At 42.5% G+C, this 27,889-nt stretch overlaps 2 protein-coding genes across 2 annotated transcripts in view; one reads left to right on the forward strand and one right to left on the reverse strand.

The window, feature by feature from the left end:
• The window catches only part of prkar1aa (protein kinase, cAMP-dependent, regulatory, type I, alpha (tissue specific extinguisher 1) a), a 135,886-nt gene that overhangs the window by 4,132 nt on the left and 103,865 nt on the right, over nt 1-27,889 (reverse strand). The gene's annotated exons all lie outside the window — the stretch shown is intronic.
• On the forward strand, nt 9,527-27,874 carry ppl (periplakin). The gene is made up of 22 exons (XM_060893104.1): nt 9,527-9,763; nt 13,947-14,034; nt 14,321-14,475; nt 14,816-14,936; nt 15,088-15,210; nt 15,347-15,388; nt 15,650-15,811; nt 16,484-16,591; nt 17,904-17,999; nt 18,117-18,239; nt 18,356-18,502; nt 18,606-18,757; nt 19,418-19,521; nt 20,454-20,611; nt 21,184-21,362; nt 21,453-21,591; nt 21,704-21,897; nt 22,929-23,079; nt 23,199-23,282; nt 23,381-23,497; nt 24,592-24,684; nt 24,792-27,874. Exons 1-22 carry the CDS (start codon nt 9,705-9,707, stop codon nt 27,468-27,470), a joined length of 5,274 nt encoding a protein of 1,757 aa, XP_060749087.1. The 5' UTR covers nt 9,527-9,704; the 3' UTR covers nt 27,471-27,874.

The raw sequence follows: 27,889 nt of genomic DNA on the forward strand, positions 1-27,889 counted from the left end.
TTAAAATAAAAAAACATACTTTTAAATGAAATGAGCTAAAAACATAAAACATAAAGGGTATTAATTGGTCCAAAAAGTTGTCCATAACATTAGAAACCTGTAAATGGGAAGGATATATTAGGCAGCAAGTAAACAGTCGTAGTGTAAGAAGCAGGAAAAAAGCAACCGAGTGACTATGAAAAGGGATAAATATTGCTGGAGGGACAGGGTCATGGACAGGGTCATGGACAGGGTCATGGACAGGGTCATGGACAGGGTCACCATAGAGCTGTAGACCTGTAAATACACCTGTAAATTGCTGTAAAGTGAATGGTGACTCTGATAACAAGGAGTCAGTTTATATAGCATCACAGCTCAGGGTGAAAAAGCCGATCCCTGTACATCAGAACTGGACCATTGAGCAAAGGAAGTCGTGTCATATAGACGGCCACTGTGTGAGTGCGTGTGAGTGTGTGTGTGAGTGTGTGTGTGTGTGTGTGAGTGTGTGTGAGTGTGTGTGTGTGTGTGTGTGAGTGTGTGTGTGTGTGTGTGTGTGTGTGTGTGTGTGTGTGAGTGTGTGTGTGTGTGTGTGTGTGTGCGTGTGTGTGTGAGTGTGAGTGTGTGTGAGTGAGTGTGTGTGAGTGTGTGAGTGAGTGTGTGTGTGAGAGTGTGAGTGTGTGTGTGTGAGTGAGTGTGTGTGTGTGAGTGTGTGTGTGAGAGTGTGTGTGAGTGTGTGTGTTGTGCGTGTGTGTGTGTGCATGTGAGTGAGTGTGTGTGTGTGTGAGTGTGTGTGTGTGTGTGAGAGTGACTGTGTGTGTGAGTGTGTGTGTGTGAGTCTGGGTGAGTGTGTGTGTGTTGTGAGTGTGAGTGTGTGTGTGTGTGAGTGCGTGTGTGAGTGTGTGTGTGTGTGTGTGTGTGTTGTGCGTGTGTGTGCGTGTGCGTGAGCGTGAGTGTGTGTGTGTGTGTGTGTGTGTGTGTGTGTGTGTGTGTGTGTGTGTTTACCTGGGGAGGGGATGGCACCAGGATGCACTATAGGAAGCAGTGTGAGCTATGTTCTGCTGGGAAACCTTTAGATTCAAACCTTGCATTGATGTGGATGTAATTTTGACAATCCCACATTAACCCCATGTTGCTCCTTAATAAGTGTCCATGTTTAGCAGGATGATGTTCTCTGAGGGACAACCAGGTGTTTGAGGAACATGACAAAGAGATCAATCATTTCAAGATGACTTTCAAAATTCACCACATCCGTTCAAGTCCAACGAATGGAGGTCCCACCTCACAACTTACAGGATCTTAAAGGATCCGTCACACTCACACACTCACACACACACACACTCACAGACACGACAGAACAGCACAGGGTTCACTAATAAATACAGTATATAGTACAACTGTAATTACAAGCATCTTATCTGCATACAAAGATCTGCGATCAAAAATCCTAATATGCAGCAGCTCTGGTTTAAAAAGTGAGCACTCTGAAACTCCTCTTTCTTTAGTTTGTGAACTTTGGCAGAGATGATGATGATGATTGAATAATTGACACCGTTAATGTTTAACTATGTGGATGGACTGTGATCGAGTGAAGCGGCTTATCGTCCTGTAACATAAATTCCACTGGAACCCTGTGTATGGGTTCATTTCTTAAGTTCTTTTAAAATTTTCTTTTAAATAATAATAATAATAATAATAATAATAATAATAATAATAATAATGGGGGGACGGGGGGCACAGGGGGGGCACGGGGGAGGCACGGTGGCTTAGTGGTTAGCACGTTCGCCTCACACCTCCAGGGTCGGGAATATTTATTTATTAATGACTGCATTCATTGGACACACTGTTTGTAGAGAATGCACACATACATGAACTGATCTGATTCAAGACTGACATCATTACATCATGCATAAAACTTTGGTGTCCACTTTTGCCATTTAATAACACCATAACTTTTGGCTTACTATGTAGTCATATAATATATAATATAAAACTCTTCTTGTTTTAAATTCTCACTGAGGGCTAAAAACCCCTAAAGATGAGACCCTAGAACTGCCCCTGGTCTTATGCCTACTGAAAATCACTGAAATTTTACTTTTTACTTTTACTTCAAATACTTAAGTACATTAAATATCAGACAATGACTTTTGATACTTAAGTACAGTAAATATCAGATACTTTAAGACTTTTACTTGAGTAATATTCTAAAAGACAACTTTCACTTCTACCAAAGTCTTTTTCTAGTACGATACTTGTACTTTTACTCAAGTATTGCTTTCTAGTACTTTATACAACACTGCTGAGCACCCATAATTTATATCCCCATGACTGTCGGATTCTATTCTGAGTTCTCCTCAGATCCATCCAGACTGAGATAGACTGAGATGCCATTTTGGGTATATTTCCCGCTTTCCATCTGGGATAGACTTCGGATCCACCACTCCGGATCCACGACTCAGATGATCAGAACATGAGAGAGAATTTCAGGACACGGTATAATGAACGATCCAACTGTAAAGTGGATGTTATTTTTTTCACATAGTAAAGTATAACCTATACATGCCATTGTGAAAACACAAGTCATATATACTTCTATACCTGTGAAACAATCCGCGTTGCGTAACGATGAGTAAAAGTGGCCTTTAAACATCTGTACAACTTCAAAGAATGCATGGAACTATAAATATGCGCACAGTATGCAAATGAACGGGCCTTCGGGATGATTCTGTCGAGCTGCTCGAAAGTTCTGACACTGCGACATCTTTTCAGTAATACGGTATATACTTCAGTATCAGGTCAGAATGTAAGACAACATGAAGGAAGAAAGTTAGTAATACTGGGAATTTTAACAGCTCGCAAATGCCATATTAGTACAAGGATCTCACACACACACACACACACACACACCAAAATAGATACATACAAGTATTACTATGGCAGTAACATGATACCATCAAACTGACTCGCTTAAGGGTGTGTGTACAGTACTTCTGTGTGTGAGGTGTGTGTATATTCCTTGGTGTGTAATGTGTGTTTATTTATGACACTGTAGAGAGGTGTGTAAATAAAATGCCGCCCCTCCCATCGACGGCCTTGGACGTGAAAGTCGAGGGTGATGTCACTCCACAGCCTCCCATCTCTCCGAGCGCAGGTTAAACACGCCGCTCTCCCGGGTACTGCTATATCACACTCGTCCCAGCTCGAACACGCACGTCATCTGATTAGCCTTGAGTATCATTACAAATCACAATGTTACACAACTAATTATCAGCTCTTATTCAAAATATCCAGATTCATTTATAGTCCCAGTTTATGGACATAGAGTCCCAATCAGACCCATCGATCTCTCAACCGTCTACGGAAATGATGAATTCTACAGTATCAACCCTTCTATCAAACCTCCAACCGAATTGGTGCTAGCTTGATATTTGAGCTAGTTTAGTACTTTACAGCTTAGCCAGTAGTTTTCGTTCTTAATTTTTTTTTAGCTATAAGATAATCTCCACCAACTAGCACAATTATACATACACATTTCCTCCTTTGCTTCTTCTCTGGCAACTTGCATTACAAAAAAAAATAAAAATAACAATCACCATGTTAGCAAAACGATGCCCAGTTTGTGTGTTAGCGAGAGTCCTTTGTTTTGATTTCTGTTTGAGTTTTGTCTGATATTCCTCAGATTTTATTAAAACATGCATGGGCAGCTCCTCCTTTAATGAGCTTGTTATAAAACCATTATTTTTCATGATAATTACTGTTTAACTGTGCTTTAAAAGGCCGTGTTGGCTCGTTCTCCTCCCGTTTTGTGCTGAGGACATTTTGCGATCGGTCGGTTTGGGAATCTGTTTCATTCTGAGGTTGGTGATATTTGAGCCCAAAGTTAAATTTACATTTACAGCATTTAGCAGACGCCCTTATCCAGAGCGACTTACATTTTTTATCTCATTTTTTTTATACAACTGAGCAATTGAGGGTTAAGGGCCTTGCTCAAGGGCCCAGCAGTGGCAGCTTGGTGGACATAGGAATCGAACTCACAACCTGCCGATTGGTAGCCCGACACCTTAATCACTAGGCTACCACAATCAGATCAGATGAGATGCTGATCAGAGCCGGAGATGTCAACAAGCCTCATTGTTTTTAATTAAGTGACATGGGCATGTGAGCAGAATTGTACTGCTTAACAGTTTCACAGTTTCACTCTCAGTCCTACGGAGTCTCAACCTATCCCAAACACACACTCCTGCCTATGACTCATCCAACAACCAAAGCCATTCTATCAGCACCGTCTGTGAGTTTTAACCCGTTCTGTTCACAGAACTATGCCAAAAAAATCGTCTTAATATCCCAAAGCACAATATGAAAAGAAAAGATTATATTCAAAGAGTGGTGGCTGGGACTCTGAGATCCAGAGAGATGCAGCAGGAAAGAGTTTAAACTATCGTCCGGAGATCTGACTGTCTTCTGATCTGATTTCTCTCACCTGTCAATCACAGCAATGTAAGCTGGTTGCTGGTGTCTGTGAGATCATGAATGAAGCGACTGGTTAGATTTTCCCTCTGAGTGTGCATACAATTTGGCATTGGGTAGATTCAGGTGTCATGAAGAAAGAAACACACTCTCTCTTTCACACTTTCTCTGTTTGTACCTGTCACGTGTCCAGGGAAATCTGGGTGATGGCTGTGATCAAACTGAGGAAAAAAATGGGAAAAGCCTCATCACTCACTCACTCACTCATTCTCTACCGCTTATCCGAACTACCTCGGGTCACGGGGAGCCTGTGCCTATCTCAGGCGTCATCGGGCATCAAGGCAGGATACACCCTGGACGGAGTACCAACCCATCACAGGGCACACACACACTCTCATTCACTCACGCACTCACACACTACGGACAATTTTTCCAGAGATGCCAATCAACCTACCATGCATGTCTTTGGACCGGGGGAGGAAACCGGTGTACCCAGAGGAAACCCCCGAGGCACAGGGAGAACATGCAAACTCCACACACACAAGGTGGAGGCAGGAATCGAACCCCCAACCCTGGAGGTGTGAGGCAAACATGCTAACCACTAAGCCACCGTGCTCCCAAAGCCTCATCATTATTTAGCTATTTTTTCCTTATCAGAGTTGAACTGGCTTTGGAGAGAATTCCACTCACATTGCTCATTCACATCATTTATTATAGACAATCCATGCACTTGCATGTTTTTGGAAGGTAGGAGGAATCCAGAGAACCTGGAGGAAATCCAAACAGGTCAGATGGTTAACATGTACAACTCCACACTAATATATCTTCAGTTTACAATCAAACTGGAAGCTGTGCTTAATATTTAGGAAGGAGCCCAGAGTATGAGAAGGAACTTGGTCCCCAAACTTCAACCTAAGTAATAAACCATGCACTATGTAGATAAGGTTTGTAGACAGAAGACTATTGCGCCTATATGTTATGGAAGCACACACTTGTATAGAATGCCTTTAGCCCTATTCAGACGATATTAGTTTTACGTGGGGACGTGGGGTTAAAGTAATTATTACCAGAGCTTCTCGGTGATTTTAGTCCCGTCCGAATGTGCCACCTCGGTAATCATTACGGACAATGTCAGTAAAGATTACGGCGACTTTTACCTTCTGTAAAAAGGTCCGGAAAAATGACCTCAGGTAATACTAATCCCGTCCGAATAGACCCGCTGTAAATATGTACGGTAAAATTCCGTCATTTCCTGTTTAAAAGTAGTTTTTGGCGCGTTTTGCAAGCATGGAGGCGCCATGTTGTCTGTTTGCGCACGTGATAACAGGAAGCAACGTCATACGCACATGACGACAAGGAGGTTACTGTGGTGAGTAAAGCGAGTTACCCCTCCCACTTCTGCTAGTTTTACTGAGATGTCTTGTCCCGTGCGAATTGGCCAATTAATATTACAGACGTCCTGAGGTAAAATTGCATTACTCCACGTCCCCACGTAAAACTAATCCCGTCCGAATAGGGCATTTGTCAGTAGTAGCCTTACAATTTTCCCTTCACTGGAACTAAGGGGCTGAAACCTGTTCCATCGTGACACAAAGATGTGGTTTGCGTAGGCTGGAGTGGAGGAACTCGAGTGTCCTACACAAAGCCCTGACCTCAAACCCCACTAAACACCTGTGAAGATAATACTGCAATTTTCAAGTAAAAAAAAAAGTCACTTTCATATAATTAACATAACAGACAGTGAGTATGAGGCAACGTGTCTGAGGGAGCGTGTGTGTTATGTGCTCATGTGTCTGTGTGTATGAGGCAACGTGTCTGAGGGAGTGTGTATGAAATGTGTGTATGTTACGTGAGTATGTGTCTGTGTATACGAGGCAGTGTGTAAGTGTCTGAGTGTATAAGGCAGCATGTATGAAACATGTGTGTCAGTGTGTATCAAACAGTGTGTATGAGGCAGCATGTATTAGCCAGTGTGTATGAGGCAGTGTGTAAGTGTCAACGTGTATAAGGCAGCATGTATGAAACATGTGAGGCAGTGTATATGAGGCGAAATGTGTGTATTGGTGTATATGAAAAGTGTGTGTCAGTGTGTACGAGATAGTGTGTATGAGGCAGTGTGTATGACAGTTGCTGAATGCTGACAGTGTGTTTGAGACAGTGTGTACAAGGCAGTGTGTATAAGGCAGTGTGTATTAGGCAGCATATATGAGGCATTGTTTATGAGGCAGTGTGTATAAGGCAGTGTGTATGAGGCAGTGTGTATTAGGCAGCATATATGAGGCAGTGCGTATGAGGCAGTGTGTATAAGGCATTGTGTATAAGGCAGTGTGTATAAGGCAGTGTGTATAAGGCAGTGTGTATGAGACAGTGTGTATGAGATAGTGTGTATAAGGCAGTGTGAATAAGGCATTGTGTATAAGGCAGTGCGTATGAGGCAGTGTGTATTAGGCAGCATATATGAGGCAGTGTGTATGAGGCAGTGTGCATGACAGGTGCTGAATGCTGACAGTGTGTTTGAGACAGTGTGTATAAGACGACATGTATGAGACAGTGTAAGTGTAAATGTATAAGGCATTGTGTATGAGACAGTGTGTATGAGACAGTGTGTATGAGACAGTGTATATAAGGCAGTGTGTATGAGACAGTGTGTATAAGGCAGTGTGTATAAGGCAGTGTGTATGAGGCAGTGTGTATGAGACAGTGTGTATTAGGTGGCATGTATGAGACAGTGTGTATGAGACAGTGTGCATAAGGCAATGTGTATAAGGCAGTGTGTATAAGGCAGTGTGTATGAGACAGTGTGTATGAGGCAGCATGTTTGAGGCCTTGTTTAGAGGCAGTGTGTATGACAGGTGCTGAATGCTGACAGTGTGTTTGAGACAGTGTGTATAAGGCAGTGTGTATGAGACAGTGTAAGTGTAAATGTATAAGGCATTGTGTATGAGACAGTGTGTATGAGACAGTGTGTATGAGACAGTGTGTATAAGGCAGTGTGTATAAGGCAGTGTGTATGAGGCAGTGTGTATGAGACAGTGTGTATAAGGCAGTGTGTATGAGGCAGTGCGTATGAGACAGTGTGTATTAGACGGCATGTATGAGACAGTGTGTATGAGACAGTGTGCATAAGGCAGTGTGTATAAGGCAGTGTGTATGAGACAGTGTGTATGAGGCAGCATGTATGAGGCCTTGTTTAGAGGCAGTGTGTATGATAGGTGCTGTATGCATGTACCCTGAGTTTTCAGAATCAAAGTTTTATTAGAATAATTAGGACAGAGTCCTGATAACTAAACAGAGAAGCAACAGGAACAATATAAAATACAATGCAATGGACAGTAATGTAGAAAGAATAGTAAAAGAAATACAACCAGCGGTCGAAATATTGCACAAAAATATCAGCGAATCATTCAGGAGCCAGAAGAGTCGACTCTTGTTAATGAACTGAGTCAAAATACCTGACTCGATGAAAACCAAAATTGAATTCCAGTCATTACAACATAATGAGTTCTAATGACAGATCAATTCCAGTGAAATCAACTGGTTAGCTTTCCTGTGAATTTTTTTGGTTTGAGCTCAACACGATTCTTCATTATAACATTTTACCAAGAATCAGCGCCTGACAGATGAAGACACAATAATAAGACACCTGCATGCATTCTTCACACAGGTTAGACAGGTTACTGTAATCTGCTCCATCAGGGGGCTGGAACCAGAACACAAAGTTAATACTGTGGAGAAAAAAAAAAGATTGTTATTAGATATTTTATTCTATTATTCCATTCAGGAAACAGAATGAACATTAATCAAACTGCAGGAAACACAAGTTAACAAGACTAAGACTCCAAGTACACAGGCTATGATTTGGAGTTTCTCTCTCGATCGTGCACAACAGTAACATTTCACCTGAACACAAGCTCCTTAATTCATTAACGAAAATGTCATTGTTTATTATGTATTCACAACAGTATTGTAACTAACAGTGTTTGTCTGCTTCACAGCATTAATATTTAATGCATATTCACAATGACCATGTACAGGTTATACAATAATGAACACACAAACTGAAGGTGCAAAATGTAGACCATCACCTAGAACATCAAACATTATTGGCTATAAAATATTAGATGCATTTTTGCACCATTTAATCTTTTGGTTTTGATTATTAGCATTGGTGCTAATAATAATAATAATAATAATAATAATAATAATAATAATAATAATAATAATAATATCATCAGTAATAATAATAATAATGATAATAAAAATAAAAATACTACTACTAATAACAACAATAATAACAATAACAATAATAATAATAATAATAATAATAATAATGATAATAAAAATAAAAATACTACTACTACTAATAATAATAATAAATACAATAATAATAATAACAACAATAATAATAATAATAATAATAATAATAATAATAATAATAATAATAATAATAAATAATAATAATAATAATATATCGTGATGTTTCTTTTTTACTTTGATGTTGTTGTTTTTTTGTTTGTTTGTTTATTTTTTTGCTCTGCAGTCTGAATGTCATAGGTTTGGGTAATTTGATTTAGATTATTTTGCATTGATTTATTTATTTATTTATTTATTTATTGCTGTTTTTGGCTCATTTCGTTTGGAATTTTGTTCACGGTGTAAAATTTAAAAATTAATAAAAATAAATATTAAATAAAAAAATAATAAAAAATAATAATAATTCGAATTGTTTTTCATTCTCTAATTGTATTATATATTTTTTTTCTTTCTTACTGCGTTCTATATTTTATATTTCTGTCTTCTTTATATAAAGTATGATGTCATTGCTTTGTGTAATTTTATGTGTGTTTTTTTTTTAATCCTCTGGGGTATGATTTTCATTGCAATGCTTAATTCTTTTGCATTCTAAAATTGTGTAATTTTATCCTGTAGTTAAACGGAGTTCAACCTTTTCTAGTTCATCCTAATACCTGTAACACACATTCATGCGTTATGTGCACGAAGCCACGCCCACTGTACTACATCTGAAACCGCGCCCACAAGCGTGGGCGTTGCCCTGCGCATGGTAAAATAGCCCAGGTGTGTGTGTGTGTGTGTGAGAGAGACTGCTGCAGGTGTTGGCTATAACAGAGCAGCTGTGAGTCCTGGCTTTGCGAGTGTTCAGTGTGAGTTTGTACCAGTACTCAGTGTGTAGATAAACATTAAAGCACAACCGCACGCGACTGAGCGGATTTTACAGATACAAGAGCTGGGAATCTGTCAAGATGTTCAAGAGTAAGACAGTGAAGACCGGTGTGACTACTCCGACTTCGGTCCATAAAAAGTGAGTTTTGTTTTGTTCTGTATTAGTTCAGGACTGTGTGTGTGTGTGTGTGTGTGTGTGTGTGTACGTGTACGTGTGTATACTGTATGTGTATATGTGTATATGTGTGTGTGTGTGTGTACGTGTGTGTGTACGTGTACGTGTGTATACTGTATGTGTATATGTGTATATGTGTGTGTATGTGTGTATGTGTGTGTGTACGTGTACGTGTGTATACTGTATGTGTATATGTGTATATGTGTGTGTGTGTGTGTGTGTGTTTGTGAGTGTACGTGTGTGTACGTGTACGTGTGTATACTGTATGTGTATGTGTACGTGTGTATATGTGTATATGTGTATATATGTGTGTGTGTGTGTGTGTGTGTGTGTGTGTGCGAGCGCGTGCGCACATTTGTTTATTTATTTGTTTGTGGGCTTGTGTGCACTTCCCTTTCATTTTAAACCTACTTTCAGCATCCACGGTGTAACATTTCTATATCAGCTCTAAAGTCTACACACGTAAACTTATTTTTTTAAGATAGACTGACAATCTGACAATCAAAGCACGTGAAACCTTAAGGTAAGAAATACAAACTGAAGGTTTATTACAACCAGCTTTATATCTGAGAATAAACCTTGAGAAGGTAAATGTGGTGTAACCTTTATAGCGTGTTAATGCGCTGTCATTGTTAAGGTCCGGTTATGTGTCTTAAATGATATATACAAAACACGTAAGCGTACAAAAAAACGTGTCGCCTGGATGACGATGACACCTTAACTACAATACAAGGGGATATTTATTTGTAAGAATGTACCTGGACTTAAAGGGATATAGTTTATTCTAATTATCAGACATCCTATTTTGTTATACAACCGAGAGTTAAGGGCCTTGAGCAGGGGCCCAGCTTGGTGGATGTGGGAATCGAACTCACAACCTTCCGAGCGGTACACCGACACAGTAACCCGCTAGGCTACCACATCCCCTAATATCAATACTTTAATATTACTTATAAAGGCAAGTAATAAAGATGTACCCTTGATGGCACCACCCCAGCAACAAGGAAAAGAAACAGTTTGGTACCTTTATTTTTGAGAATGTACTTAACTACACCTGTTACTACGCTCACAAAAATGCTTTTACATGTAGTTAAAGTTTCAACCAAAATTCTTGTAGCTTTGTCGCGTCTACATCCTCGTCTACATCCTCGTGTTTTGGTTAAACAGTTCTGTCCGTCTGTGAAATTCCTACACGTTAATGTAACTAGTACATTTTAGTTAATAATTAATTAATACGATCAATTAACCGGTCATTATTTAGTTACTAACGTAATTTTGCTACCGTGTGTTAATCCGGGTGTATTCGTTAAGCCGTCTTACAACGAAACGACTAATTAAAACAGGTGTGTTAATAGGAGGCGTCCGATACGACAGTCGCTTCGTTTCGCTGACATCGTCTTGGACCGAATGGCATTTCTAGGTGTGTGGATGTTTGACATGAATGGCATTTCTGTGCATGAATGTTTACCTGGGTGGGAGGTAACACGGAATCTTAACAATGTCCGCTTTCCCCTCCCTTCTCATCGCACCTTTCCCTGCCTAGATCTTCTTGTTTAAGACCTTGAAGTGTCTCTTTGTTTTTAAATGGCCTGATTTTCTAGTTCCAGGGCTGGAAGGTCCAAGAACCTACGATTCAAGTTGAAACAAGCAGACTGGATCGGATATTTGAGTTTAGCCTTGAGCGTTTGCGCTGATTTGTTTTTTTATACATAAAAACCTTCGACGGTGCTTCACCAGTTCTCGACGAGATACTATCTAGATATGTTTAGGTTTAGTAAAGACGTTGGCATTTTTCAGGTGAAGTCTGTTCTGCAAGTTCTGCAACTGCGGTGAAGTTTGTTGATGTGCTGCAGCTCAGTGGGACGTGTTTGATGTGTGTGGCGTTGAAGCCCACGTCGATATCTTGCGATTGGCCTTCCGTCCTACATGTGAATCAGATCAGTTGAACGTTGAACCTCGTTTCCTGTACAAGACACACAAGAAAGGCCCGGCTCTCGCGTGAGTCATCGTCAGCCGCAAAACTACAACCCACAATGTTCTCCTCATGCCAAGCCTACACAGAGTTCTCTGGGTAGATTTTTAATGGACGTACACAGCAGGGATGTGGCTTGCTTTTGGTTTTTTTTTTTTTTTTTTTTTTTTTTCCTTGTTGTTGAAATTATTGTATTCAAAACAGATGTCAGAGGAAGGAAAACATTTCAGATGCATAGCTTTCTGTCTAGGTCATCGATGGGAGTCGCACCCGATGTTGTCGAACGGTGGAAAAACCTCGCGTTTATAAAATGATTTGATTGCCTAGTTCTAATGAGGATAATGAAGGTATTGTGGTCAGAATATGCAGCACAAAATGTAGGCTTAGGTTCTTTTTTAATTCTCCACAGAATCTCTGTTTTGTTTCTATGAGAACTCCAATGGACAGCAAAACCTAGCAAATGTAGTCTACTGTGCCTTCGCAGTGAGTTCCAACATGTTACAGGGTCTCTCGAGTAGCAGAGAGTTAACAGCGTTACTCAAGAGCTCACTGTTGGCAATGCTGTGACGTGAACTCTTACCCTTCTCACCAAAAATCCCAGAACCGGCGCCACCACTGTGTGTTTATCCAAGAAACATGCGGTGTGGCAACAAATGACTGTGACCTCTCCCACTGATACTGCACCAACTCCCTGCATGTCTGTACGGCAGTAACGAAGCATGAAAGAAAGGAGAAACGTCCTCAGCAGAAAGCTTCCATTATGCTGGAAGTGAACATCCGAACACGGAATTACGTCACCGTCACACAACCGATTAAAAAAAACATCATGACATCATGAGTGTTTAAAGTGAGCGCTTGGCAGAAAATTGCACAGCTTTACGAGTTCTCGTCGTAGCTCAGCGTAGTATCGTGTCAGTCATCGCCTGGGAAAATAAAGTTATGTTGACATTGTGCCTGAAGCGCAGATCTCTGCACACTGACGGTAGCTCAGACGGTGCTGGCAGCGAGACGCTTTGCAAGTCAAAACCGTTTCAGATTGTCCTGTCTATAAAAGCTTCTTTTTTTTCCCTCTCTCATATAGTGAAGTGAAGTGAAGTGAAAGTGACATGCGGCTAAGTACGGTGACCAATACTCAGAATTCCTTCTCTGCATTTAACCCATCCAAAGTGCACACAAACAGCAGTGACACACACACACCGTGAACACACACCCGGAGCAGTGGGCAGCCATTTATGCTGCGGCGCCCGGGGAGCAGTTGGGGGGGTTCGGTGCCTTGCTCAAGGGCATCTCAGTCGTGGTATTGCCGGCCCGAGACTCGAACCCACAACCTTAGGGTTAGGAGTCAGACTCTCTAACCATTAGGCCACGACTGCACATGCTGAGAGCTTGTACGTTCTTTGTCATCGAGATGTGTTTATCTTTTATAGAATTTCTCTCGGGTTTGATTTACTTTTATTATCTCTTCAAAAACCTGTAGGGGATTAAACCCGTCCGTCCTGTTCACGTACAGTACGAAACACCGGCACTGTTGTGTCGCGATCTCACTTTCCCTCGACGCTTTAAACTCAACGAAGCTCAAAGCTCTTACGAACGAAGGAGCTAAAGTGATCATGAGAGCTAAAGCGATCATGCACGAGAAGCCCTCTGGGTAAAAGTGGTGTCAGTTTCTTCAAGTTAAGTCAGGCCCGGCTGTGCGAAATAACAAATATTACACCTTTGTTACAACTCGAAAGATTTCAAACACAATACAATACCGGCGTCGGTCAAAAAAAGGGCGTGGCAGTTTAGTTTTACAGGCCATCCGATTCCCAGCGTGATTCCAGCTCTGTTCTGGGAACGAAGAGAGTTTGTGCACACAGCACTATTAACAAAATAAACGCAGGTGTGGATTTGTTTTATCTGACAGGTGAGCAGAGGGACCGAGTGCCGTATCGTCTTCCTCTATGAACTGTTTATGAACATACGGCTGTAACGTTTAGATTCATTTGTTTGTGGAAATATAGATGAATATATATATATATATATATATATATATATATATATATATATATATATATATATATATATATATATATATATAAATATAATTTATATAGTTATGTATGTTATGTCACTCGCTCGTTTCAGTTTGTAGCGTAAACGTTTTTTTTTTGGTCTCTTCTTTTTGCGCTCCAGGGGTCTGACGGCTCTGATCGAGAAGCTGCAGAAGAATGCTGACAAGGTGGAAAAGAACATCTTGGAGACGGAGCAGAATCTCAACAAGGTGACGCTTATTTGTTATAACACCCTTACGACATCCCTAATGTTTATGATAAATATTCATTATTTTAACACGGTTAACAAGGGACGGTACGTATCCGGTGCCGAAGATCTAAACCGTTTAAACATTCTGTTCTTGAAATGATCCTCCAAAGAAGCCTTCTCTAGGTCATCTAATTAAAAGTACCGAGCACGTCCGAAAATTTGATGCGTGTCTGCGGGAACACGGAAGGCAACAGGAATTAAAAAAGTTCATCATGCTAACCATATGACTTCCTCAATGACTACAGGATGTGATCAAGATCAACGAGGGCAAGCCGCCGCTGTATCAGGACTCCACTAACAAGACCATCGAGAACTCGCTGTTGCTGCTAAATGGTCTGGACGAGGAAGCAGCCGAAGCCAAGCGCCTGCAGCACCCGCAGGCCGAGATGATCGAGCACGAGTGAGTCGATGCCCACAAGACAGAACGCCGATAAAATCATGACATCAACAGTTTAACATCCCACTGATATTTACTCTATAGGAAGCTTCGCTCAGAAGGTTTACAGAACATCTAAATCATGTAGCATGTTTGATCATTCCAACGATGTTCAGAGAATAATGTACACCAATGACACCGCCCACCCATCCCTCCCTCCACTCACCTCACCTCGCCCACCACCACCACCGTCTTGCTGCGTTAACGTTAAGGCATCAACACTGTAGGTAGTTTAGGATGCGGTGGATTAAACGATAAAACACAAAGTACACTGAGGTTGTTTTTTTTTTGTTTTTTTGTTAAGTATGAAGCAGTTGCGCGAGCGTGTGAAGAAGCTGCGTAACGACCACAACCACATTTACCACCTGACACGATCCGAAGGGGTTCCCAGCGTCAACTGGGGCAAGATCATCGACGAGAAAACGGTGAGTAACCAACCACAACGATCTCCTTCTCTCTTCATCTCTTAGGCTCGCTTTTTATTTCCATGTCTTCTTTTGGAAATCAAGTCAAAGCCAACTATTTATCAGGAAGTGTGTGTGTGTGTGTCTGTGTTGGTGTGTGTGTGTGTTGCAGGCAAATCTTAACAGCAAAGGATTTGGAGAAGATCTGCCCACCATTGAGAATGAAGTGGAAGAGCACAATATCTTCCATAGTGAAGTGGAGGCTTTGGCTCCTTACATCGGACAGGGAGACAAGGTGATGTAACCGCACGGCTAATTCGCTTATTATTAGCATAGGCGCATAATCTTATGTTAAAGCTGTGCTCCAAAGCTGCTGATTGTTCTTCCAAATCGGCAGAACTCATCTCATGACTCTCCCATTTGCGTTGCAGGATTATGTCGACGGCCTGCAGCTGAAATACAACAAACTCCTGGTAAAAAAAAACAAAAAACTCTGCTGTTTCCTTTCATGAATTTTCTAGCATTAGATTTCATTAAAAGTCTGTGTAGAGAAACCAAACACATCAGTAGCCTTTCATATAAGAGCTTTAAAGTCTGTGAGTTTGAAGTTCATCCGTTTGCCTCCGAACCTTCGGCCGGTTTGAGCCGATCGTTTAAGAGTTTAGATCGGTGTAAGATTGAGTTTATTCAGTAACCAGATGACAGAATGCATTTTTTATGCCAATCACACCCAGGCAAATTCTACGGCTCGTCAGAAGAACCTGCTCAGTCTGAGAGACTACATGCAGCGCTGCACCAACGAGCTCTACTGGCTGGATCAGCAGGCTGACGAACGCGTCATGTACGACTGGAGCGACGCCAACCTCGACTACCCGGCTCGCAAGAGGCAGTACGAGGTAACAACCTTCACTAAGTGTGTGTCACGGTGCTGTAATAACAAACCCAGGCTGTAACGTTTCCTGAAAAAATCCCCAACATTATCTGGTCTACCTTTAACTACTGAACTACTGAAGAAAATCGAGGCAACACGTCCCTAATATTTTGTCTTACTATATTAACCTTAATATATTTAGTAAAATAAATCAAACCAGGGGAGACACGGTGGCTTAGTGGTTAGCATGTTCGCCTCACACCTCCAGGATTGGGGGTTCGATTCCTGCCTCCGCCTTGTGTGTGTGGAGTTTGCATGTTCTCCCCGTGCCTCGGGGGTTTCCTCCGGGTACTCCGGTTTCCTCCCCCGGTCCAAAGACATGCATGGTAGGTTGATTGGCATCTCTGGGAAATTGTCCGTAGTGTGTGATTGTGTGAGTGAATGAGTGTGTGTGTGTGTGCCCTGTGATGGGTTGGCACTCCGTCCAGGGTGTATCCTGCCTTGATGCCCAATGACGCCTGAGATAGGCACAGGCTCCCCGTGACCCGAGGTAGTTCAGATAAGTGGTAGAAAATGAATGAATGAATGAAATCAAACCAGACCTAATGAGTTTATAACCCAGAATGTAATAATAATAATAATAATAATAATAATAATAATAAGGCTGAAAACTTCCACCTTAACACTTTTTATGTAGAACTTCATCAGCAAGTGTCTGGAATCCAAGGAAGGGACCATCACCAAACTGAGTGACGACGGGGAAAAGCTCATCGCCCAGGGACACCCAGGAAAGAACGTCATCGAGGTACGGTCCCTTTTTTTATTGTAAAGAAAATCCGCTACATACGCTGAAATCGAAACTGACGTAAAGAGTTATGCTGCGCGATACGACGCTATCATATGGATAGAGTGACATTTGTGTCGTTTTTTTCCCCCCTAAGATCACATGACTTCGCAGGTTTTAGTTCTTCAATACATCTCTGAAGAAGATATTAAAGATGTTTGTTTTTGTTTGTTTGTTTGTTTTTTGCTAGCTGACTATGCTAGAGGAAGTTTTTCAAGATCAGTGTTTTGGTGCCGACCTTAAAAAAAAAAACAGCACGTCGGGTCAAATCGCACATCGTGACGATGACGATCGGCGTTTTTTTACATTAGCTGAATTGTTCGATTAATTTATTACGGTGCTTAGGAGTCTGGGGGAAAGCAAAAAAAAAACATGTGACTGTGAACCAACACACACACAAGCCAAGCGGTGAGATCTCGTAAATACGGTGGATGTGATGACATGACCGCATGGTTTTGCCGTTAAAACTCCTCGGTTCGTGTGCAGGCGATTTGTTACGGTGCAAGATCCACACCTTCGGTTGTTTTTCACCGACACTTTCAGACGCTATAGACGAGTCCGTTCGTTTCGATACAGGTGACATTCGTTGTCTTGACCTTGTTGTGATTGGACCTTTGGAAAACACACAATGGTCTTAAAGCTTACTTTAGCGTAGTCACTGCTTCAGAGAAAAACAACGAATTCCCAATTCTGGAAATTTTGTGTCCCGCCTCGGATTTTCAATCTGTCTGATTATCTAATTGGAAGTGTCTGATGTTTAAATTGGGGGCACGATGGCTTAGTGGTTAGCACGTTCGCCTCACACCTCCAAGGTTGGGGGTTCGATTCCCGCCTCCACCTTGTGTGTGTGGAGTTTGCATGTTCTCCCCGTGCCTCGGGGGTTTCCTCCGGGTACTCCGGTTTCCTCCCCCGGTCCAAAGACATGCATGGTAGGTTGATTGGCATCTCTGGAAAATTGTCCGTAGTGTGTGATTGTGTGAGTGAATGAGAGTGTGTGTGTGTGTGTGTGCCCTGCGATGGGTTGGCACTACGTCCAGGGTGTATCCTGCCTTGATGCCCGATGACGCCTGAGATAGGCACAGGCTCCCCGTGACCCGAGGTAGTTCAGATAAGCGGTAGAAAATGAATGAATGAATGAATGATGTTTAAATTTTGTACACCAACATTAAAACCGTAGCTTATTAAATAACGTACTTCTGTAGCCGTTGAAAAATAGTTTGTTAGCAAACCTTATTGTGTATTGTCTGAAAAAAACAAAGTTCTTCGTGTCCAGGCGCATATGGATGCCGTCCATGCTGACTGGAAGGAATATCTCAACCTGCTCATCTGTGAAGAGAACCACCTCAAGAACATGGACGAGTACCATAAGGTAAGGAACCGTGCGCTCGCTTTAAGGGCCAAACAAACATCCATACGATGTCGGAGCATTAAAAACGCTTCAATAACCTGACGTGGGATTTTTACGTCTCTCGTTTGCCACGTGCAGTTCCAGAAGGAGTCCAGAGACACTCTGGACCTGCTGAAGCGCCTGGAAACTGAAATCAACCAGAAATACAACCCTGACTTTAAAGACCAGTACCAGTTAGAAGGCTTGCTCACGGACCTGAAAGTAAATAGACTTTTTGACATTTTATTAATCAGATTTGCTTTGTGTGTGTGTAAGTCTGAGCGTGTAAGGTTGTGTTAGAGTCTCAGTAAATGTTGTGTTGTGTTTTATTTGTTCAGGACCAGGGGAAAGCCATGGATTCCTTTGACGATCGAGTGAAATCGCTTCAAAACCGCAGCCTTCAGGTTCTGCCCTTGAAGTACCGCAAGACTGCACCACAAAAACTCCTTCCCATCGAGGCTCTGTGCGACTTTGACACGGACGAGGTATTAAACACCGGTCATGTTCTGTCCCTCTTTATTATTGGAAGATATTCATGGAAAACGAGCGACACAAACGCTTTTCCTTCTTTATTTACGCCGCACGCAGGGTCAGATCCACCGAGGAGAACGTTACACCCTGCTTAGGAACAACGGAGCGAAATGGGACGTGAAAGACTCGTCCGGCCGCACCTTAGCAGCCCCCGGCATATGCTTCATCATCCCACCTACCGACCCGGACTCCGTCGCCATCGCCGAAAAGTGAGTATTCCTCTTTCTGTCTAGCTTTCTAACCAGACAGATCTCACTCGCAGCTTTAAAGAGCCCGTGTCCTGGACGCTGTAATGTTTACCAAAGTGGCGTGCTGTGAAAACAAACATTAAAAGAATGTTAGTCCAAAACTGAAATGTGTACTTATTGTTCGTGTGTTTACATTAGTTTTGCATCGAGGCTACTAGATTCGCTGATCGCCTTCATGAGTTAAATTGCTCTATTTAAGGATTTACAGATGGGGGGGCACGGTGGCTTAGTGGTTAGCATGTTCGCCTCACACCTCCAGGGTTGGGGGTTCGATTCCTGCCTCCACCTTGTGTGTGTGGAGTTTGCATGTTCTCCCCGTGCCTCGGGGGTTTCCTCCAGGTACTCCGGTTTCCTCCCCCGGTCCAAAGACATGCATGGTAGGTTGATTGGCATCTCTGGAAAATTGTCCGTAGTGTGTGATTGCGTGAGTGAATGAGAGTGTGTGTGTGTGCCCTGCGATGGGTTGGCACTCCGTCCAGGGTGTATCCTGCCATGATGCCCGATGACGCCTGAGATAGGCACAGGCTCCCCGTGACCCGAGGTAGTTCGGATAAGCGGTAGAATATGAATGAAGGAATGAAGGATTTACAGTATTTATTTTTTCTTTTTTTTACGATACAGTTTGGTGAGTCAGCAGAAGGCCAACAAACAGAAGTTGGCAAGCAGCCAAACGGCGCTGCAGACCCGACTGGGTGACCTGAAGAAGGACAGCACAGGTGGACAAGGTGTGTTTCTGGGACTAATTCTGATTAACTCAATGCTGAATGTCACATCGTTAAAAACGTCTGTCGTTGTACATACGGTATCATCCAGAATACACTGACATGCTCAAGTAACGTAACCGGAGAAACGTCAGTGAACAAATTGTATTACAAAACAATTCTACTAAAAAAAAAAAAAACTGTACTGTTGTGGATAATAAATCAAACCCGTGACAGACTTTGACGCCTGTGGCTTGTGGATATTTTCGTTCTGTTACCCAAGGCAAGGAAATAATGATCTTTATTTTTTTTGTAAAATTAAGGGGCGTGTTTTGTTGTGTCTTTTATTCTTAGCTCAAAAACCTGTGCAGTGATTTACAGCAAAATAACTTTTTATGTTGTCACTTGTTCACCAAACCCTGATCATTCTTAGCCTGGGATTTGTTGTCCAGAGAAAAATGAGTGATGTCATACATCCTGTCCATCACCAACCAATCGTAGGGGTCTGTGAACTCGTGTATGAGGAAGGGGGCAGATAACGCTTTCCTACCAGAGGAGGATGTTACACTGCCCTCGTAAAGAAAAGATGCTTTGGTTCATTCACATGTCTCAGAGAAAGCACCTTTTTATCTTCCTCACATGGTAGCTGTCAGATGATTGGTCAGAACTGGCAGGTGGACAGAATCATAACACGTTTATGAAGACGTGTATTCAGCGTTCAGACGTCGGTCTGTTTCCAGAATATTCCTCTCAGGAATAGTGTTAGGACCAAACAGATCCCTTTTATTGGACCCTTTTATTTTTATGTTATTGGTCATGACAGATTTGTTTAGTTTTATTATGTGGGAAATGCTTGAATCTTAATCCTCTTTACACTTTGTGCTTCATTCTCTTTCATTCTGTCCTACTTTAAAGACCTGAAGGTATTAATCTGTTTTCCGGCCCCTGTATCACAGATAAACAGGAGCTGCAGTGCCGCCAGCTGATGGCCGGACTGGATAAAGTGGTGAATGACCTCAATAAGCAGGAGAAGGCCATTTATTCTCAAGTGCGCCCCCCTCTGGAGCAGAACCGCCTCGTACAGGACAGCGCTGACAGGCTTCAGAACATGAGGGTAAAAAAAAAAAAGAGATGTTTATATACTTCGAATATAAATATGAAAACGTGTATAATAATTTCTGACATAGATGACACAAGGTTATAGTTCGGTTTAAACACACTCTGAGCTGCATGTAACAGATATCAGGGATTATATACTATGAATAGAAGATTTATGTGATGTTGCTATAGCAACAAAAATATTTCAGTTCGATAAATAAACTGATAATTTTTTTTTCTTGTCAGGAAATTTGAATATGCACAAATAAATAATGAAGTAAATCCGTACATGACAGTCTCATTATAAAATGAAAAGATGTGATGGTGTTGTTGTGCTGAAATAATATTTACATACAGTTTGTTATTAATTATTTATTCAGTTCTTTCATATAATATCGACTCATCGGTATATTTATCGACGATTTATTCGCTTTATTGCGTAGATCGTGCACGCGTTTGTTTATTACGCTGAAAATTAAATGGAGACGCTTGATGAAAAAAACATTCTCATCTAAACGTAAAGCGCCGACTGATTCTTCACGCCGCAAGTTCCGAATATGACCTATTTAAAAAAAATGTTTTTATCAGGACATCGCCTCCGCCGTCCGTAAAATCGAACCGGAGAAGACGTCCAAAGTTCGTGAGGCTGAGACTTTCCTCAGATCCAACCCCAAGTGTGCCAGCGCCCCGCAGCTCTCCTCCAAGGTCGACACCACTATCAACAAACACAACAAGGTCCAGCAGCTGCTGCAGTGTGCGGACGATAGGTACGTGCCTTGGATCTTTTTTATGCATGTTTTCGAACACGCACGTGCGAGAAACCTGAAACGAAACATGTTCTCGTTTATTCTATGTAGACTTCAGAACTCCAACAAGCTGGAGACCTCGATACAGAGCGGCAAAAACCTGCTGATGCCCTACGAGAACAGGCTGGCCAGGGAAGAAATCGCTCCCTCTGACCCGACCTCTCTGGATATGGCGCTGCGTGAGCTATCTGTAAGACACTGCCTTTACACAGACACATCACAACGATATATATATAAAGAATTATTTTTCTGCTACATCAAACACACACACACACACTTATTACATATCCCATCTAACGCAGGACATGGGCTCGGAGCTGAAGGCGAAGAGTTCCATAATCCCGGAGCTGGATAACAACCTGAGGAGCTCAAAAAACAGCTGTGATAACATGGTGAACAAGGTGCAGGAGCACTGTCCTGACATCGACCGGCAGGAAGCCGAAGTTCAAAAACTCAACAAACGCTACGACAATCTTCTCAGGCAGATCGACACCAGGTAACGATCTGTGTGAAACGTATCTTGCGTACACTTTGTTAAACCCAAATCTACGGCTTATCAATGCTCCTAAAGGTGGGGTCTCCGATGTGTGAGAAACGCTTCAGAAAACTGAGTCGGGCCGCCAAACAAAACAAAAACAAAACTAACGTGTAGCCAATGAGCAGAAAGGGGCGTGTCTTGTCAATATGGGCGGAGAGAGTGTTCAGTGCGCATGTGTGACATTAGCAGAAAGCGGTTTTAACATTGACATGGAGGATAAAAACAAAGAAAGAAAGAGAAGAAAGACTTACGATAAGGTAAGAAGTAGGACGTGTTAATATAGGATCAGCTTTCCAGCGCTGGAGAGAACTGAAGGAGCAGGAAGTTGGTCACATATTCACAGATTGGAGTTTCCTGAGTCAATAACTCCTGAGCTAAACGCTGTTACTACACAAATAACACCTCTTTTCTATCGTAGTAATGTAGAGACGCAGCTACAACCGTGTTTTGTGTAGTAACAGTGTTTAGCTCAGGAGTTATTGACTCGGGAAACTCCAATCTGTGAATATGTGACCAACTTTACTTAAGACGCCGAGGCGCTTTTTTCCTTCTCGATAGGTGAGTAACGTTGGTTTTGTTTTGTTACACAGAACTAATATATGTCTTTGTCCTTTACATGATTATGCTTGTGTGTCATTTTTGCTTGTTTGTTTATCTGCAATCGTATTGTTCTTCCCTTCAGCTATGATAAAGACACATTTCTTTCCATTAGTTGCCTGGGTTACGTATGTATGTGTGGGCGGAGCTATCAATACAGGGGTGGGACCCGTTTGGGTTAGGGGCGTGTTTGTTTTGGTGATTTTTTATGTCAACATTGGCTTTCAAACAACGGAGACCGCAAATTTAAACTTATCTTAAAATCTGGATACATCAGAGGAAGAATTTTTTTTTTCAGTTCAGCACTTTATAAATATTCCTCATATTTGTATCATACAAATGTTTCTCTTGAACATATATTTAACTTACTTTAATTAAATTTTTACCCCCAGATCACAGAGTCTGCAGAGAGCTAAAAACTCGTACAGCGGTTACCGTAAAGATTACGACAACCTGAACAGCTGGCTCTCTCGCGTACCAAACTACGAGGCGCACGAGACTGACACAGTCCAGCAGGTGGAAGGAAAACTGAAAAACCAAAGAGTAAGTCCACTTGAGTCTGACATCAACGCTTCATGGCGTATATTTAATTTCTCCACTCACCTACAGTACAGATGTCGTTTAGGATGAGCAAATTTAACAGGTTCTCCGTTCGTCCCTAGAACCTGCTCTCCGACATCTCAAGAAAGGAATCGGACTTGAACACCGTCTCTAAGAACGCGCAGCTTTACCAACAAGCAGTCAGGGTGTGTCTCTGTCCCATACATGATCTTTTAGAATTTAAAATACAAGATGTATTGCGGTGAAACCTCAACGTCTTGCTCTTTGTGCATTCTCTGTTCAGGATTATGAAAACGAAGCCGAGAGGTTCAGGTCCGTTCTCGACCTCGAAGACGGCCTGGTCACGCAAACGTACAAGAGAAGCCGACTGGAATCACCTGCACTGAGAGTCAAGGGAGAGGTACAATGATAAGACTCTTACATACATGTAGAGCATGGTTTTCTCCATGATAATACAGAGATCTGGACCAAGACCAACAGACATACAACATATGCTGGTGTAGCCTTATATTAGCAATTTGGTATAAATTTATTTGGAAAATTATATTTTCTTAAGTTGGCTAACGTACTGTTAGTAAAAAGTGGGCTTTGAGATTTGAAAATTCTACAAAAAAACATCTCGATATAGATTCTAGCACAGGACGTATATTTGTCTAACACTCAACACTGTTTAACTGCCATTAATAAAGCATCAGCATCAGCTGGTTCAGAGCTAGCGCTGGTGCTGGTTCAAAGTTGGTTCCACTGGTGAACCTTCTAAGAACCGTTTTGTCTTTCCATCGGTTAGAGAGCATCACAGAGCCGAGTCTGACGTCACTTTATACGTGTCACGTTACACAGCGACTTTAGCGCAGCAGCGACAAACACAAACACATCAACAATGGCGGATGTTGCTTTACTGTTAATGCTCATGGCTTTGTGAACCTACATTAACACCCAAACGCGGCGAATCCGACGTGTACGTGCAGCTCCATGTAATCTGTATAAACGGAGGTTGTTATTGAGAAAGTACATAACGTTATTTTATCATTAACACAGAAAAAAAGTTAGCCTTAGCATGTAGCTACTTACTATCATGTGTGCTGATAATGTACCATATTGCAGTAAAGTAAAAGTGTATTAAACATTAGTATACTTAAGGTACATTATCAAATGCGCTAACAGTAGCCCCGCCCACAGCCCCACCCACAGCCCCTGACACAAGCGGTTCTTAAGTCTAGACCAGCAACGTTTTGGTGCTACTTAAGAACCACTTTTCCTGGTTCAGAGCCGGTGCTTTGGCTGTCGGAAAAGAAAGAACTGGCTCTAAATTAGGCTCCGAACCAGCACTCAAACTGCCTCGGTGGAAAAGGGGCAGTAGAGTCCAAATCGTTCCTAAAAACAGCAAGCGAACTCCGTGGAATATGGTTGAAGCCGTGGTCAATAACCTTTCTACTTTATTTACCGTTTGAACCATCCTTTTGTCTTATTCTTTGAAACCATTGTATTAAACAGGAAGCAGCCATCGAGGCCAAATTCACAGAGGTCAATGCTGTGAACAAACAACGACTCCAGAACCTCGAGTTTGCACAAAGTCTTCTCAATCAGGTACGATATATAACGTCTGACAAAAACGCTTCACCTCGACGTACACGAGTTTCCTTTTCGAGTGTTTTGCTTGTTAACTGATTATTCATTAATGTATGATTTAACAGCAAGCAGAGATGCAAGTCGTCCAGCACAACGTTCAGACGGTGAAATCTTCTGCTCCGGGAGATGAATCCTGGAGAATTAAGAATCAGCTGGAGGACGAGATCCTGAGACGGCAGCAGCTTGAAAAGGAAATCAAAACCATTCAGACCGACATCTACGTGCTGGAAGGACAAAAGCCGCAGGATACGATTGTCAAAAAAGAGCTGATCAAGAAGGTCCCCGATCCTCAGCTGGATGAAGAAATGAGCAAAGCCCAGCAGAGGCTCTCGGATGAACGCAGGACCACTCGCATCCTCGAGGGCGAGCTGGACACTCTCCGCATGAAGCTCCGTGGCATTGAGACAGAAATAAAGGAAGGTGCTCAGCAGTACACAGTCAAAGAAGTGCTACGCATCGAAAGAGACCGGGGACAGGAGGAGGAAGTCAGGAGGCTAAGAGAAGAGCTGGAGGAGCTCAAGAGGCAAAAGCTAGTCAAGGACAACGATGTCATCCAGATCCAGAAGCAGATCACAATCCTGGCTGCTGAGAAGAACAGGGAGCAAGAAGTCATCAAGGAGGAAGAGGTCATAAAGGTGACCAACGATCCTCAGCTCGAGAGAGAGTACCAATTGGTCATGGAAAGAAAGCAGAAAGAAATCAACAACCGCAAACAGCTGGAAGACGAGTTCCGATTCCTGCAAGAAAAGCTTAAGCGTCTGGAGAAGGAAAAGGCCATGGCTGAGGAGAAGATCTCTATCAGAGAGGTTGTCAAGGTCGAAAAAGATATCGCTTTGGAGAGGGAGGTGGAGACCCTGAGACGGCAGCTTGAAGACGAAAAGTCAAAGCACATGTCTATTCAGAGGGAGAGAACCGACTTTCAGAGAAAGATCACAAGCCTCGAGGAGGAAAAGTCGAAGGTCATCATTCAGGAAAAAATGCGTGAGATCGTCAGACCCGACCCCAAGGCAGAGGCGGAGGTCGCCAATCTCAGACTCGAAGTCGTGGAAGCGCAAAGAAGATGCAGAGCTGCCGAGCTCCAACTGAAGTCCACTCAGGATGAGCTGTTGGTGTTGCGAAACAGAGGTCCACAAGTCGAGATTAAAGAAATCATCAAGGAGGTTATCAAGTACAAGACCGATCCGGAAACCGAAAGAGAGCTGGAGAGACTCCGGAACGAAATCGTGGACAAGACGCACATGACCGAGAAATTTGAACTAGAGATTGTGCAACTAAACAGTGAGATTCAGAGGTGGAAAGACACTAAGCCTCAGGTGCAGACCAAGGAGGTGGTTAACGAAGTCCTTCAGTACAGGGAAGACCCTAAAACCAAAGAAGAAATCGAGACCCTCAAGAAGAAGCTGGCTGAGGAACAGAGGAAGCGCTTGGATCTAGAGAGAGAAAGAACTACCACTGAAGAGATGATCAGGGTCAAGAAGATAGACTTATCACAGGTCAGAGAGAAGATTGTGCAGCAAGAAGTGGTGAAAGTGGAAGAAGACCCAGTGCTGAAGTCTGAATGTGTGAACTTTACTCAGAGCATCAACACCGAGTTGAAACAGAGGGAAATTCTGAAAGATGAGTTGGCCAGGTTGCAGCGTCAGAAGGCTGATCTGGATCTCCAGCTGGAGGAGCTCGAACGTGAGCGCAGGGCCAGGCGGGAAGCTGAGCTTGAAATTCAGAGGCTGAGAGTCCGACTTAGCGAGCTCGAGATCAGGGACAAAGAAACCAGAGAGAAAGTTACAGTCAAACAAAAGGTTGTTCTGCAGCAAGACCCACAGCAGGAGAAAGAGCATTCCATCTTAAGACTTCAGGTCGAAGAAGAGAGACACAAGCGTACGCTCCTGGAGAAAGAGTACAACCTTTTGTTGCAGCAACATCAAACGCTGGAGAAAATGGAGGTCCGGGAGAAAGTAGTTTGCACAGAGAAGGTCCAGGTTGAGGCAGACCCAGAAGCCGAGCTTGAGATCCAGCGTCTGAAGAGGACCCTTGAAGAAGAAACAAAACGCAGACAAGAGCTGGACATCCAGCTCAGCACCTTCACCACCAAGCTAACCGAACTGGAGTTCACGAACACAAAGTCAACCAAAGACCTTGACTACATCCGCGAAGAGAGCAGCAGACTTCTCCAGGAGAACCAGCGCTTGCAGAACGAGATCAGAAAACTCCAGTCTGAAATTCAGATCACCACAAAAGAAACCAGGCAAATCACAGAGTCCACCACAGTGGACAGTAGCAGGAGCCTGGAAATCCGGCTAACGGCACTGCACAACGAGCTTCAAGACCTGAGACGCATCACGTCTGAGAAAGACAAAGAAATCGAAGGACTACAGAAGAGCTTGTCTGCCGTGAGGGTGAAGAGAGAGCAAAGGGAAAGCCACCTCCGTCGCTCTATCGTCGTCATCGACCCCGACACGGGCAAAGAGATGAGGCCAGAAGAGGCCTTCAAGATGGGGCTGATCGACTGGAAGATGTTCGTCAACCTCCAGAGCCAGGAATGCGACTGGGAGGAGATCACAGTCAATGGTCCGAATGGAGCGTCGTCCGTTCTTTTCGACAGAAAATCGGGCAAAAAGTTCTCCATCGATGATGCCCTGCGGTCCGGGACCATCACCAAACACCAGCTGCAGCAGTACCAGAACAAAGAAATCAGCATCCAGGAGTTTGGGCTCATGGTTTCCGGAAATCCAATAAGAAATTGCTAATCCCATAAGAAATCTATCTGGTTTATGTTTGATCACTTTGCTTGATGTGGAGCTATTGGGCTATATGTTTCTGATTTAAGCACAAGTTCAATTTTTTTTCTTAGGCTTTCAGGGTTGGGCTTTCTTAATGCACTATATATTTATTTGCATGTAACCGGGCTAATATAATAGGGAGAACGTTATATAAATCTTCTTCTTCTTCTTCTTCTTCTTGCTCTTGATGGGTAGATGTATTCTGATATAACAGAGTGAACGTTCTCTGACATCAGGATGCTTAGTTTCACACCTACCAGAAATATTTGTGCTGTTATTAACGATTAAAACACTACTGTCTGTCTGTCTGTCTGCTTGTTTCCATAACCAGAGTGTCTGATGTTGTTAAATAAAAAATATCTGGGAAACTACTGTATCTTCTTTTT

Source organism: Tachysurus vachellii, chromosome 18 (genome assembly GCF_030014155.1).
Source record: "Tachysurus vachellii isolate PV-2020 chromosome 18, HZAU_Pvac_v1, whole genome shotgun sequence".
NCBI lineage: Eukaryota > Metazoa > Chordata > Actinopteri > Siluriformes > Bagridae > Tachysurus > Tachysurus vachellii.

Coding starts and splice junctions, on each gene's coding strand:
- ppl (XM_060893104.1), top strand. CDS start 9,705: ATGTTCAAGAGTAAGACAGTGAAGACCGGTGTGACTACTCCGACTTCG. Junction 14,476..14,815: donor GCCGAGATGATCGAGCACGA/GTGAGTCGATGC, acceptor TTTTTTGTTAAG/TATGAAGCAGTTGCGCGAGC. Junction 19,522..20,453: donor GGACAGCACAGGTGGACAAG/GTGTGTTTCTGG, acceptor CCTGTATCACAG/ATAAACAGGAGCTGCAGTGC.